Consider the following 15793-nt stretch of genomic DNA (forward strand, 5'->3'; position numbering starts at 1 on the left):
ATTTCGTTGTAATGGGATAATTCCTGCAGGGAGGAATCACTCTTATATTACAGCAAGTTACTGCCTTCAAGGATCTATTGACATACCTCTGATGGCTGTGGTAGCACTGGGCCTTGGCTAAGAGATTGCCAAACTGTATTTCTGAGACAGTTATAGCTTTGGTTTGGTCAGAGAATAGAATTTGTAGGGAAAATGAAACTAAGCCAGTGAAATAATATTCAGGGTCAATGTTACATCATTATAAATGTATATATGCTTCATAATTTACAAAATTATTTTCCCATATGCTATTTTATGTTTTCTGGTGTCAGATGTACTTGTTTCAAATTGAATAGTCTTTCAAAAATGCAGATTAGGTGTGCATGATTTAGATAAGAATAACTTGAAGAAAAAGTCATTTGTGTGTGTATGTGTCCATGTATTGTAAAACAATCTAACTTGTATCTTCATTTCTAATACTGTACACTCTCCCAAGACTTTCAGAGCCCTTGGGATTGGATAAAATCAAGGAACCATCTACTGATATACTGGGTAAATGGCAAGCAAAGCCACCCAGTGGATTGACCTCATCCCTGAAAATTTCCCAGCAAGTTTAACCCAAGTATCTTCTGCTTTCCTGTGGGTATATTATTTTTAATATGTGTAATTCAGAGACAGTGGAAATATTACTGATGAGTATACTGAATTTTTTATATTTCTGACATTTGTGTTATCCTGATGATTCTTAAAACTTTCTCCCGGTTTCTGTACCTGTTTACTTTTCCTATAGCTGCCCCCAGGTGCCCTAGGATTAGGGTTTGGTGACTGCCAGCGGACCTTCATTGAGACCCTTTGCCCAGCCGCTGCTGTGGAAGGTGAAGGGCACAGAGGAAAGGGCTCCTCAGGCTTCCTCTGTGTGTATTAGATAATGAGTTGTGAATGTTGTGTCATGAATGGTGAGCTATTATTACTAAGGAAAGTAAAGAATGCAGCAAAACAAACTCGAGATTCTCTTAAGTTTGTCAAGTGGTAACACATCATCTTTGAAATTTTAATTCAAGGTAGTCAAAAGAAAAATATGATTCAGTATAACTTACTACATAATTAGAGGAAGCAAATGTATTTTTGGCTGAAATATGGGTGTTTTTTTAATAGGCATATTTTTTTGTTATTATGGGACAATTTAGGCATCTGCCTCTTTAAAAAGTGATAAGGATAAAAGGGGTTCTTAGTACAATTGAATAAATCATGTTATTTTCTTTAGAATGCAGCTTAAAGCTGTAAAGTTTGTAAAGGTCCCTGTTACCGATTTTCAGTTTGGAGAGGAAATGAAAATTGGTTTTATCTCATTTAGTGAATGTCGATTGAAGTTTCTGAGAATCAGAGCTGTTACATACTTGTTCTGAGGCTGCTAGATGGTAGCATCTGATGAAGATGCTAATGTGAGCCTGCTAATTTTTAAAATCCAGATTAAACGTTTTTAGCTGGCTGTCAAAATCCTTTGAAGGAAAAGGGTCCATTTTCAAACCTTTGTTTAAAGCGGCATAAAACTAGCTCAATAGCCAATTGTTATTTAGTTACAAACAGATGCATACATTTAAATGAAATTCTGCAGTGTTTCACTCTCTTCCCAAAGGTGATAATGTGCTTTCTCTACTTGTGAAATTGTTGTAATTTCACAGTCTTACTTAGATTTAATTGTGTTTATTAAGATTTGAGATGAATGATTCCAATTTCATTTTGTATGATACTGTTTTTTTTCTTTGTCTTTTAATTCTACTTGATAGTTGTTGCTAACGTGGAATATGTATGAAACAGTAAAAAAATAAATATGGCAAATAAGCCTTTCTTAGTAGTAAGTTAGTTCACTTGACATGTAATAAAAATGGAGCCACATATTTCTCAGTGTAATTGCTAATCCCAAAAAGATACTTTTACAAATATAGTTTATTATGTTCTGTGAGCATTTGGATCATTCTTTTTTATTCTCTATGTAGACTGAAGATAATAGCATCAGATTATAAAAACTCAGGCTGTAAAAGTGACAGAATGCTACAGGCTGACGATGGAGCAAACCACATCTTGAATATTGAGGGACTCTACAATAAATGTACTTGGTGGCACTTATTATTAAAATATTTACTTGTCAGTATAGAAGGTAAAAGCATTGCTATATTGCTTCGAGTTATGGTAAAAATAGAACAGACAGCACAAACCACGTATTGCTAGGTGGAAGAACGGCACTGCATGTCTGGAGGTTGTGTGTTCTTGTGTGATGAAGAGCAAGGAAAAGAGAAAAACAAAAATTACCTATTTGATGTGTTTGATCTTGGTACTTTCTCTGTTCCTCTGTCAATCCTGTGATGAAGAGATTAAAGAGAAGCAACAAAGTAAAAACAGAATAGGGATAAACAAGTCAAGTGGGACTCAGTCCGGGAGCCAGGGAGTGCTAGCTATGGGAGGAAAAGGAATTAACGTTTACCCTTCCGTTGTGTACCAGGCTCTGTGCTAAGCATTTAGGCATGTTAGGAATATTATCAACGACATTAATATTCTGCCTCCACCCCACTCACCCCCAGCACACACCCATGCACACACACACCTTTGCCTTGTTTGAGTATAAAAAATAGGTCTGAGTCCTTGAAGAGATATTGATGATGTGAAATTGTGAAGCGCACGTGGCTCTTTTGATCAAGTCTGTTATTCCGGGTTATGGATTTTGTAAATTATCCAAAGCTCTTTTATTTCTTTTTGATCTTTGAGGTGGTGGTCGTTGACTTGCACATTATTTTGACCTTTACAAGGTAAATACGAAAAAAAAGATTTAACTATTCTTTAAAATAAAGCTTTTGCATAATATATTTTCTAGGTAAATTCTAAATAATTTCAGATGTTCCTTCCTAATACCCCCTGGGGAAGGAGTAGTCAGAGGGTACTTGTAGTGACCAAACTAACGCCGGATCTTTGAATTGGAAACACCATCAGCATCGACAATCGAGATATAGTTATTGAAGATAATTTGTACACACCACATTAATGTACCTGTTTTCTTGTGTTTTCCTCAGTTCTTTTTAGGAAGTAGGTATTTTCCTGAGAAATACACTCCACCTTGACCTCTCAAATAGAGGTACAAAACACATGAGGTCATTGCCTTAATTTTACTGACAGTTAAAGAGAAAATCTTTTCATGTTAAATCAAGCATGGGAAGCTGGTAAAATGTAAAATTGACATGAATTTGTAAAATAAAAGCTGAATGCTTCAATTTTGAGTTTATGGCATGTCAGTTCAAGCTGTGCTTCCACTGGGGACACATCCAGAAGCTTCACACCAGGTACATCAAAGTGGCCGATTGGAAGAAAGCAAGCAAGGGGGTGTCTGGGACCAAACTGCTAACCCTTCCTATCTCTCCATCCACCATCCACCCTAGTTCAACTCTTCCACTCCTTCAGAAACCAAATCAGCAGATTGTCCCTTTCAAAAATGAGCCTGAAAAGGAAAAGAAAACACATAATCTCCATTTCAAGAGCAGAAGCCATTTCCGCTCCCCCCTCCCCCACCCCCGGTGTTGACTAGAAAGTGAGGAACTTCTCCCCCCATAATAACAAAACGGAAGCAACAGTAATAATGATGATGATGTATTGAGTGTCTTATAGGTTTATATTGGTCATTTATACTCATTCATTTAAAAAATTAGTTTTACTGTTTTAAAAACACATGAAAAATCTAGCTATCTTTCATTGCTATATTAGGTTTCATATCCTTTTTTGCCTCTTTTCACTCGTTTTATTTCAACAAATATATGTTGGGTGCCTACCATGTCTAATTCACTGTTCTAGGGATACAGCAAACAACAAAATTGACAAAAATCATTGTCTTCTTGGAGCTTATACTCTAGTATACTTTCCTAGGGAGTTTTACAGGGAGAACAGGCAAATAAATAAGACAAATAAGAAAAAAACATAGCATTGAGTGGTGACAAATACTATAAAGAAAAATGAAGGGAGTATGACAAGTGGGGGCAGGGGGAGAGGCGGCATTTCAATTGAGATAGTGCGGCCAGTGAAAGCCTGGCACTTGATAAAAAGGTGAGGGATCGAGGAACAAGCCATGCAGGTATCTGGTGGAAGACTGCGTCAGGCAGAGAGAACAGCAAATGTAAAGACAGAGAGGGACAAAGAAGATAGCATAGCTGGATAGAATCCTGAGAACAAGGGAGAGAATGATCAGGACATGAGGTCGGAACCTTCACTGGGAGCCCATTACCATACAGGGCATTGCAAGGACTTGGGCTTTATTCTCAGTGAGGTGGAAAGGTATTACAGGGTTCTGATCAGAGGAGAGAGGTGATCCGCCTTAGGTTTCAGCAGGATCACACTGGCTTCTGTGTTGAAAGTGGATTGAAAGGGAGCATGGGTGGAAACAAGGAACCCAGTCACAAAGCCCTTGCAGTAACCCATGGGAGAGACTATAGTAGCTGGGTCCAAAGAGGTGACAGTGGAGGGGGTAAGAAGTGGTCAAGCTCTGGTTATATTTTGACATTTATTGACCAATTGGATGTGTGTGCGGTGTATGAGAGATGGGGAGAAAGGGAAGGAAAGAGGGATTGAGGATTACTATAAGTCTTTTGGGCTGAGCAACTAGAAGGACGGATTGCCATTAATTAGGGATGTAAAAAGATTATGGAAGGAGCTTTGGAAGATCAGTTTTTCAGTTTCTGACACGTTAGGTTAGGCAATTGACCATATGATCCTGGATTTCAGGAAGAAGCTCTGGGTTGGAGATTGAAATGTGGAATCTATTAGCATATACTTATATCTTTGCCATGAGACAAATTCAATCACAACACAAATTTAGAGGTATTCACTTTAACATTTGTAGAGATAAGTGAAAGGAAACTTAATGGAGGGGTCAGGGATTTGAGGACAAAACTGAGAGAATGTGGTGTTCTGGAAGGTAAGTGAAGAAAACTATTTAAGGAGGAAGCAGTGATCAACTGTGCCCTAAAATCAAGCCAGAGACGCGACTTTGAATTTAGCACTGTGGAGATTGTTTTGGGTCTTGATAAAAGCAGTTTCAGTGGAAGAGAGGGGTGAGAGCCTGGCTAGAGGGGCCTCAGGAAAGAATAGGAGGATGGAGATTGGAAACTGTTCTATGGAGAGCTTTCAAATTTGGCTTTAGATGGAAGGTGGGAGATGGGGTGGTATCAGTAGGGGTGAGTCTTGAGAAGGTTGTTTTGTTTTTGGTTTCGGTTTTTTGATGAGCAAGTGAATAGCATATTTGTAAGCTGACCTACCTGTGTGTATCTGGGGATTAGATGCCTAATGCTGATAGAGATCTGTGGGGATGGGAGTTTTGATTGGAAGTAAAGTCTGTTTGAACAGATCATTTTGGATCATGTGGTCTTAGGAAAATGTCACTGGGTGACATGAAAATACTGGCAACACATAAGGAGAACAGAAGGGGCACCAGAAGATGGATAGGGCAGCAGAAGAGGAAGGCATCCAAATCAAATATTGCCTATTTGCATTTTGCATAAAGTTGAGGTTACCGCAGTCCCTAAGGTGTCAGTGGAAAATCTCCCACATGCCACAGAAGTTTAGTCTAAATGGAACCTTAACAGAAAATTTTTTATAAAGATATAAATCTTTTTTTTTTTTTAAATGTTCAACTCATCGCTGTGGGAAAGGTAATTTTAAATGGGTTTAAAGGTGGAGTAAGGCCATTTTCATACACTGGACACTTTGGAAATCAGTCTGCCTTCTGCTGAGGGTTTAGAACAGTGGTTTATGTTAATTACATATCTCTGTAACACTCTCCACCAGGAACTGTGTCACCAGTAATGTAGGTGCTCTGATGAATCAAGTAATCCAGCTAACAGAGACCTACAACATAGGGTTTAAATTAATTATCAGTGTTGACGCAAGTGTAAGTCTGGATATATTGTAGATGTTGAGATGAAGACTGGATGAAGAGTCTCTTATCAGCCAGCACCTGTGGTACCAGTGGCTTTGTCTGGACGCCACAGATTCAGGAGCTGATTCTCTTCTTTCCAGGAGTAGAGACTTTATTCCATCCATTCATCCAGACATCCAGAGTAGGCTCTGCAGAGATAATTCCTGTCAATCATGAGATTGGGAGGCAGACTAAGCAATTAATTAATCAAAGAGGTGATGAGATTTGGGGAGCCTCCAGGTCTCACTGTCATCTTTGAGAAAGTTGTGTATTTGCCTGTATCTCCAAAGAGTAGAATACACATTCTTTAGGGCATAACAGCCTCCCGGAACTGTAAACATTCCGTAATATAGCCTCTCTTTTCACAGTGCTCTTTTTGGAAAATGGTTACAGTATGGTCTGAATCCCTGGATTGGACTAGATTCTAGTACAAACTACTGTTTAGTCTGTCACTTTGGGAAACAAACTCTCTGACTACCCTGTGTTCCCATTAGATAAATAGGTATAACATTGTTACTGCATATGCTCTGACCTTGTGTGAATATACTAATAGTATGGAAAACAGTGAAGTATTTTAAGGAGAGAAGGTTACATAAGAGCCATAGATAATGATTTATTTATGAGCTATCAATTTTAAGCTTTTGTATTATACTTCTGAGTGATATTCTTTTTCTCTTTTCGCCATTATTTCAGGCACATAGGATATACTAAGACTTAAAGATGTAGCAAGAGGGAAAACTTACACAAAACTGTTTGTAGTACCAGTATAATAAGCCACTTTGCCTTGTTGATTAGTATATTAAAATAAATGTTACAAGCATGTGTTAGAATTCACCAATATGTAAAACTGAAATTACGTCACAGGAATAGTGATGAAAATAACACTTCTATCACATTTTAAAAGTTGATTTTGTTTTCCTTTTCAGGATTTAAAGTGTTAAACTCTTCATTTTGGCCAGATGATTAGAAAGATATAGTTCTCCTGATTAGTTTTATACTAGAATAATCTTTCATTATTAATCCATTTAAGTCTTATCTCAAATCGGTTCATCAATGCTACCAATTAAAAATAGAAAATGTATGTGCTCAATTTCAAGAATTAAAAATAATGCCTTGGGAGTAGCATTTCTTTCCGTGGTGAGAGGATTGTTGGATTTTCCAATTAAAGAAGTCTCCATACTGGAAATGAGTAGTCAATTATGAAGGTTATTTTTGAATAGCCAATTTGCATACCCCTAATTGTATTCATTTCTTTTGAAAGACTGAACTTGGAATTTATGATGTTATGATTGGTTAACCCTGCACCCGTGTTATTAATACTACTGCCAACAAGGTTCCCCTGTGAATGGGGCTTTGAGTGCCTTTCCTAAATAAATGTTTGAATGATAAGTAGGTTTGTTTTATTTAATGAATGAAAATATCTGAAAATTTACTAGCAGTTTTCTAAATTTGCACACACTGCACTTTATTGGATTGACAGTAACATCCCTGAGCTGCCTACTGCGCTCATATTTGGACTTTGCCGCATCAGCTGATGAGAACCATTGGAAGTTCCTATCGTGATGCTGTCTGCTGGCCAAAAACGCAAATTCAGCGGGGCTGCCTCTGCCATTTATACAGCAGTGTTTGCCCAATTACTTGATTATTTTATTATATGTTGCCCCTATTTTAAGAAAAATGACTTGGAGATGGACAGTTAAACGTTTTTATATTAATGACGAGAAGCATAGTTATCATATGAAATAAAATTGAGATGAAGATGGGAATAATTAAAAGTTCTGAGGTTTAGTGTCTTTGCACTTAAACCAATCAACATGGAGTTAGTCATGAAGGAAAATAACGAAATTACAGGCATGAATACAAATGGGATATCTATGTGTACAAGATAAACACAGATTGTGTGTAAATATACACATGTATGTATGTTTCTATTTATTATGATTGTGTCTGAAAGGCAGTTACAGTTAGGGATTTTATCGTCTTTACCTCTCTAAAACTGGAATGTCCTCTTCTACTGTGTAAGTCTATTGTTCAAATCCTGCATATTCAACTTTCATGTTTGGCAGCACTCTTGAATGAAAGAGATACTGAAGTCCTTTTAGGCATATGAGAAAAGGTGGTGAGGGGAGGAGGTGGCCATTTCATTCCTTCCAGAGGGTTAGCCAAAATTGGATCTCTATTTCAGGAATATACAAACCAACCATTAATTATTTCCTGGCCATGGCACTTTTAGGCATAATATTGAATTAAGAGTTGTGATACAGTAACATTAAGGTTTTCAGTTTTAAGATGTCATTTTTTTAAAAACCAAATGAAGGTCACATTCAGCTAGATACAGGGTCCATGTGATATGCATGTTCTACAAAGTAATTAGTGCTGTTGGATTTGTTTGTAGCTGATTGCTGTGTTTGACGAACAAGAACCACTCCACAAGATTGAGAGCCCCAGTGGAAACCCGGCAGGCCGGCAGAGCCCAGATGCTTTTGAGCCGGAAGTGGCTGCGCAGCTGGCTGTGTTTAAACCAGTTGGTGGGGAAATGGAAGTAACCCCTTCTGCTCTGAAATTAGGTAGGTGTGTTATTTTCGTGGTATGCTCTTCACCTGGTTGAAATACCTCATCTTGCTGGCTATGAGTTTCTTCTACTTTATGACTTACCCTGTTAGTGTTTGCCTTTAAAAAAAATTAACCTGGTTTGTCTTTCTCTAAATTATTTTTTTTTACGTAGATCTTTGCAGCTGCTGGTGCTCAGGCAATAGGTGCCGTTTTTTCTTGAATTGCAGGTGAATCTGAATTGCATATCCTTGAAGTTACTGGGGAGGAGTTGGACTGTAAATGATGCGCTTCATCTGTAGCATATGAGGACTGCTTAAAATGTTTAAAAAGTCCCTGAAAAAAGTCACTTGGAAAAAAAAGCTAAGGGTTATCAAGGAATCCAGGCTAGAAATAAAAGGTCACTTTCTGTTTTAGCCACCTTTTTCTCCTCCACAAACTGTATAACTCAGAGTTTGGGGGAAACGTTTTGAAGTTAGTTTCTAATTCTGTCCTACTGATTTATTCCAACCTGGTGATTTTGCTCAGAATTCTCTTTTGTTATATTTGTTTTGAAGGTGTTGGTAGAAAGAGAAAATAAACATTCTTCTAAAGTTTTAGTGAATTTATGACTCCAAGATAAATAATGTCAGTTATTGGTGATAACTCTTAAGGTAATTTTAGGTCAGTTTAACAGCATAAAGTTTTGAAAATCCACTAATATTTTGGTACTTAAAACCATTTTTTATTCCCGTTGAATGTACGCATACATTTTGAGACAGCTCTAAGCGCCGGTTATAGGTTAATTCTCAAGCTAGAACAGAGGTTTTTTTCCACTTTGCAAAGGGAATCTTATTTTTTTTAAGCAAAACATATGCTTAAAATTGTAAAAATTTTACACAGTATGATTTTTGCCATTTGAAACAAAATACATTATAAAGTTTATTTTACATGCCACAATACTGACTATCTATATTTTGTACTAATTTTCTGGACAGCATCTACAGTGCCCCTTTTAAAATAAACCAAGTGGAAATTAATGACCCATCATCTTCATAATTTCTCACTATCTTTTGGAAACCAAGCTAGCAGAGCAGTTCTGCTGGAACTCGGTCGTTGGAGGGCTTTGTGGCAGCTTCTCTTCATCTGGAGCGAAGTTTGTGGCTTCAGCAGCCTCACAGCCCTATCATTCATTTGCATAATGGATGCCTTTTTATCCATTATGCAAATAGTATGGGAGGAAAATTAGGCAATAAGGGAAGACGAAAGGAGAAAATTGCTCTTGCTTGTTTTAATATTCTATTTATAAGCAAGCACTGTGGTCTTCAAAAGGCTGAAACTTCAGAGTACCCCTGTGCCTGGGAATTTGTTTTTTCACCTTTCTCTCATGAGCTTTCTCAGGGAAAAAAGTTTGTTTTTCTTTAGCTTTTTCAGCTTTTGTTGAACCATCTGAGCAATATAATGTTCAGTGTAGGAAGAAAAGTAAGCTGAGGTTCCCCATCTTTGAAGGTGGACTTTCTGCTTCTTCGATGCTGATTTTGGGTCAGACACAGATAGGAAATAATATTTATTCAGTGGTGACTATATGCCAAGCACAGAACTCAAGGCAGTGCACCACGTATTCTAAATCCTGTACTCCTAACAACTCATTTAAGCCTCGTGATACTTAGTTGGGTTCTATTATCTCCCTAATTTAAGAGATGAGGAAACAGGCATAGAGCAGTTAAATAACTCCTCCAAAGTCACATAGCTGTTAGGTGGTGAACTTAGAATTTGAACCCTTGCTAGCTCCAGTGTCAGGAACAATTTTTCTGTGCTGTCTTTCATATGCTCTTTGTAAAATAATACAGTGATATCATTTTCCTGAGAGTCATTTTGTGAATATATATCAAACCCTGAAAATGCTTAACTCCTTGGCTTCAAATCCCATTTCACCTAGTGTCATAGATGAAATGGTGAGATTGGCCAGCCTTCACTATTTGGTGGTCGGTGTTGCCTTCCAGCCATTCAGTCTGAAACCGTGGCATTATATCCTGTTCCTTCCTTTTCTTGCCATCATCCACAGTTTCTTCAGCCTTCATGTCCATGACCATTGAAGCAGGCCAGAGCTTTCCCATCAATCAGACTACTACAGAGGCCTCAAACTGACCTCTTTCTTTACAGGGCCTGCTTTCCCCCATCTCTGCTTCTGCCAGATCTACCTTTCTAAGTCACAAAGCTGATTATATAACTCCCCTGCTCAACAACTTCCAATGGCTTCCCACCGCGAGGAGAACCATGTCCAAACGCGTTAGCAAGCTGATGCAGACGGTTCCTTGGAATTAGATGGAGGTATTTGGGCAGGGAGGAAGGTTGAAGAAATGATCCCTTATCTACTCTCATGGTTCTATCAGACTCAGTACTTTACATTTCTGAAACTTTAAAAGCAAAGAAAAAAAATATTTATTGAGTTCCTCAGATAGAGGAATTAAAGACAGAAGCAAAGCCACCAGCTTTGGTATCTGCCCATTCTGTTTTCCTTTCATTGCCCTCAGGGCAGGGTGTGGTCGTGGCTTGGGCACACAGGGATGGAGGGATATGCTTGGCAGCAGATGAAGTATCCATGAATGGCTCTTCTGGGAGGTGACCTGGTTGTGCTGCCAGGCCCACCCTGAGACCTTGTTTAGACGAAGAATGGGAGGGGGTAGTCAGAGGAGGAGTAGCACGTGTGTTCCAGCGATTCTTCATCACAGGGGGCATATAAAATGCCAAGCCCCAAGCCCCAGCCCATCCTCTCTGCTCCCCACTCAGCTCTCAGAGGCCACTGGAACTGGTTCTACTTCTCATGGGACTCATTAGCCCAGGCTGGTACCACACACGCGGGGCTGATTCTCCCTGGTTTTCTCGCTCTTGGGATCCATCGAGGACGACGGGGAATTTCACCATTATCGGTTCGCATGCTTATCTTACTTAAGGAGACACAATTTAACAGATATTGGGAATCAAGATGTTCTTACCATTAGGTCATGTTAATCACCGAAAGTGTAGGTTTTACTGATACTGAAATAAAAATGCACTCAACATTCAATATAATTTTTGTATCTTTCTCCAGTACAAGTTAGTCATCATCAGTATCCTGTTAAAAACTGACAGCCTTCCCCCCCCCGCCCCCACATACATGCAGACAGTGGTTGGGCCCACCTCTTTTTTCTTTATCTTCCAAGGTGAAACACTTATACACAGAATATGCAGAAAGTTCGTATTCAGGGGCTCTTCATGATCTAGCCCCTTCTTGTCTGCCCACTTTTATTACTAGCCTCTCTTCCACAGTCACCTTAACCTGCAGCTACCACAAGCCACTTGGCATTTCCTAAATTTGCTACTTTCTTTCAAACCTTTGTGTCTTTGTAGTTAGTGTTCCCTTCACCTGCCTCACCCCTTTGCCTCTTTTCTACTTGGTGAAATTGTATGCACCTTTTAAACTCAAGCTCAAATATGCCCTTGTTTGTGAAACCTTGTCCAAATCTTCAAGATAGTACGGTAAGTGTACCATAAATGCATTTCTTAATTCTTCAACAACGAAGGGATACAAAGATGAAGAAATTTTCTACTGACCAAAAGGGATTCATAGTTTTGCACCCTGTTAGCTAATGGGGTATATATATTTTTACATTTGTAAGATGAATTTTAAATCAAGTGGGCAAACACATAATTCCAACTTCATTCATCTAAATTATTTCCTACCATTTATTTTCTAATGGATTTTCTAATGTAATGCTAAACGACTAAGCCCTGACTCAGCCCTAACTAGCAAATCATTCTAACTCTTCAAGATTATAATGTTTCTGTAGTTGGCCAGTACATTTTACTGTGTAGACTAGAGATTGCTAACCTAAGAGTCTATTTGAAAGAAGAGACAGGGTAGAACAGACACCAGGTAGAATAGCAAAGAATCATATTCACAGAGCCCATTTAGACTTTAAAATCACCTAGTTCAGGAGTTTTCCAGGTCTTTTTGAGGAGCCCTATGATACTTCCTAACACGTTTTGGGATTTCAACAAATATTTGATTCTAGTTAATTAATAACATTTATTGAACACTTAAATTGTAGATGCTATTTTAATTCATTCACACTCACTCTTTGTACACATAAGATTGGTTATGCTAGCAGGGAAGAAAGGGATGCAGAAGACTGTTGAGTAGGCAATAGAGAATCCTAATACCGTTTAGAAGTCCTACAGCAAAGAAACCTACCTTCACTCAAAAGAATTGTTAGCACCTCTCAGAACAACTTTTGTGAAAAGCTGATCTGTTAATAGACAATTCCATAGAATTTCATAAGAGCAATTTTCTAGACAATTAACATTATTTTACAAGTGACCAAGTAAAAGCTTAAACTCATTGTGTGCTGTGATGTCAAATAACTAGTTGGTTAAAGGAGTAGAATTGGAACCTGCATTTCTTGGCTTTCAGCTACATGACATCTTTTGGATTAATTGTAGGTTTCAAATATCTGTACCTTTTAATACTATATGGGATAAAATAACACCTTATATCCTTCTGGAACGGGATAGAGTGTAAATCAATAAATATATACTATGAATGGTTGTAAATAAAAAGCTAATAAGGAAGTACCAGAAAATTAATATGGAGAAAATTTCTTTTAAATCCTTCTGTGTCAGAAATGAATTTGCTCCTATTTCTTCATCCCATGTGTATGCACACACATGCACTTGCACACATGTGTGTATGTTTGGGGGAAAATTGCACTGAAACAAACATGCTAATATTTGGGATACCTGGTAATTTTTCTCCCATATTGTGGATACTGTTGTACTTTTTGACATTTCAAGTATCTGCATGTAGAGCCTTCTGTAAATAAGACAAATTAGTGATGACACTTACTTTGATGTTTGGAAGAATGAGAGTCCTTTAGCCTTTCTCCAACTAATCCTTATGCTGCCTTTATGGTCAGTGGTAACTGACCTTCTGCTGTTCCCCAGAAGACTTCATGAGGCTGTAGTCCAAGGTTGACCCGATCCTTGTCCCTTGAGAACCAATGATGTGGAGCCAGTTCCAGACCCTACAATATTTGATCTAGCTGTGTATCCAGACAAGTCATTTAACCTATAGCTATCACATTTTTCCAAACAAAGAATAAATCAGGACACATTTGGCATTCTATAGAAGTGAATATTCTGAACTGAGACCATACAGGTTACTTCCTTATGTGCCACTGCCATATCTCCCTGGGCCATAGTTTTCTCATCTATACTATAGGCCTTTCTTGCTCTAATGGGCTATGATTGTCCCAGGAGAATGTCATTAATTCCAAGCTGAATTTGAATCTGACTCCATGCCCCTGTCAATTTCCATCCTATGGCCCCAGTTAATTAGTAGTTTTATTTTGAAACTTTTGGTAATTTTTCCTCAGTATTCTTGACTGAAATTTGCTATTTTGGGTTAGGGTTCCACGAGAAAATATGTCTTTAGTTATAATTATTTAAGCAATGCAATTTAAACAGTGTATCAGGATAAAAAGTACTTTAAGCTTCGTTGTTGCCACTCTTGTGATCTATATTACCCAGATATAAAGCAATCTGATTAAAGTTTGGAGTTGAAATGGTATTAGCTTTATACTCCTCTTGTGTGTTAAACTTTGAAGATGAGATACTTTCTGTTTGAAAGTGATTCTTGTTTTTGAGACTTGAAAGCCGAAAGGTGCCTCAGACGCTTTATTGTTTCCATGTGTGTTTGTGCTTCTTCAAAACTGAAAGGAAAATTATGATTGTATGTTTGTTATAATATAATTATTTTCAAAACATTGAGTTCTCTTTATTTTCAGTAGTTCCCAGATCATATGGTATAGCCATAGATTAGTGTTGGAAACTGTGACCATTTTCTATCTGATTTTGGCTAATTTACTGAATAAGGGAAACATGTGGGATCGTTTGTCTGAATTTTTAAAGAAACCAAATCCCTTTATGGCTCTGATCTTTGGGAAAAAAATAAAGCAGGGGGAAGTTTATTCCTTTAATTAGGCTGCAGTGTGTAAGTAGCTGCTGTGCCCATAATGTGAGTTTAAGTATTGGCATCTGATCCTAGACAAACACAGTCACACCACACACATAGCAGAACGAAAGCTCAGGGCTGGGCCAGGCTTCTGGCGGAGCCTTTGAATTCTGACTACAAAGCACCCAAGCCTGTGAGGGTTCCTTGTTACTGGGAGCTCTCTGCTGTGGGCAGTGAAACCCCAAGTTGAAATGACCAGGGAACTGAGGTCATTTGCTTGGATGAATCCATAAGTCATCATTTGGTCATTGAGTTTCATCCTATTTGTTTCCTATTGAGTCTGATTATTCAAAAGTTAACAGCTATGGAATCGTTTTCCTTTCTCTTCTTTTGTCTTCCTTGGGAGCCTGGTATTTTCTCCCATGTAGGCTGAGATGAGCGATGCTGTAATTAGCTATGGTAACCTTGCCAGGCTATCATCGATCAGTCATAACCATGTAGTCTATAAAGTGTGTGCATGCTTTTCTGGTATGATGGTAACTAAATCAGGACTAAAGAGGTCACAGTGTTCTAACCCATTTCTGGCACCATTATTCTTTTGCTATTGTTTTGGCTTTTAGTTTGTTTTCAGAGTAGGTGAAAAGTTGCTGGGGAGGGAGGTGGTACAGGGAAAGTCAGGTTATACATTGAATATTTTAAAAAAATTTTAATACTCTGGAAGAGGGCATGAGGTACTTGGTTAAATGAAAGAATAAAATGAATATCTAAAGGCAAGCAACTCCTAACAAATATTAAAAGGTAATTACTACACAGGAATAATTTGTGTTTGTGTTAGTAAGTACGAATGTGAATGATAGTTCAAATATGACGCTTTCAATATACCCGGGATTGCATCCTGAGTGATTGCAGATGAATGGTCAGTGTAAACACATTTCATAGACAAGCAATCAGTTCAGATAACATTTTGTAAAAATAGCACGATGAGTTTTGCTTGAAGATATTCTATATTCTTATAAGGGTCTTTTCAGTGAGATTTATTAAATTATCAAATGTTAAGCAAGGAAAAGTAAAAAATTAACATCATCCTAACAGAACTATTTTCATTTTTCGATTTCCTATCCAGTTTATCTTTGCATTTTAACCTTAATTCAATTCTTTTTTACACCTGCTCAGTTTTCCTTTTGTCTCTTTTCTTTAATTTTGTGTACTATATCTAGTGGCTAAATTCAGTACCTGAATTGGTACTAAGTTGGCTGTACTCTAATAAAAAATATTAAAGGGACTTTGCATTTAGCCATTCACCCCAAAGATGTAAGACAGTATATAAAAACCAAGCTTTC

At 37.8% G+C, this 15793-nt stretch overlaps 1 protein-coding gene across 2 annotated transcripts in view; it reads left to right on the plus strand.

Annotated features, from left to right (window-relative positions):
- Positions 1 to 15793, plus strand: part of PARD3B (par-3 family cell polarity regulator beta) — a 1037929-nt gene that overhangs the window by 380380 nt on the left and 641756 nt on the right. For both annotated transcript variants that reach the window (XM_059928520.1, XM_059928522.1), the window contains exon 3: positions 8328 to 8499. In XM_059928520.1, coding sequence (XP_059784503.1) covers positions 8328 to 8499 — 172 coding nt within the window. The remainder of the gene's footprint in view (positions 1 to 8327; positions 8500 to 15793) is intronic.

Source organism: Balaenoptera ricei, chromosome 7 (genome assembly GCF_028023285.1).
Source record: "Balaenoptera ricei isolate mBalRic1 chromosome 7, mBalRic1.hap2, whole genome shotgun sequence".
Taxonomy (NCBI): Eukaryota; Metazoa; Chordata; class Mammalia; order Artiodactyla; family Balaenopteridae; genus Balaenoptera; species Balaenoptera ricei.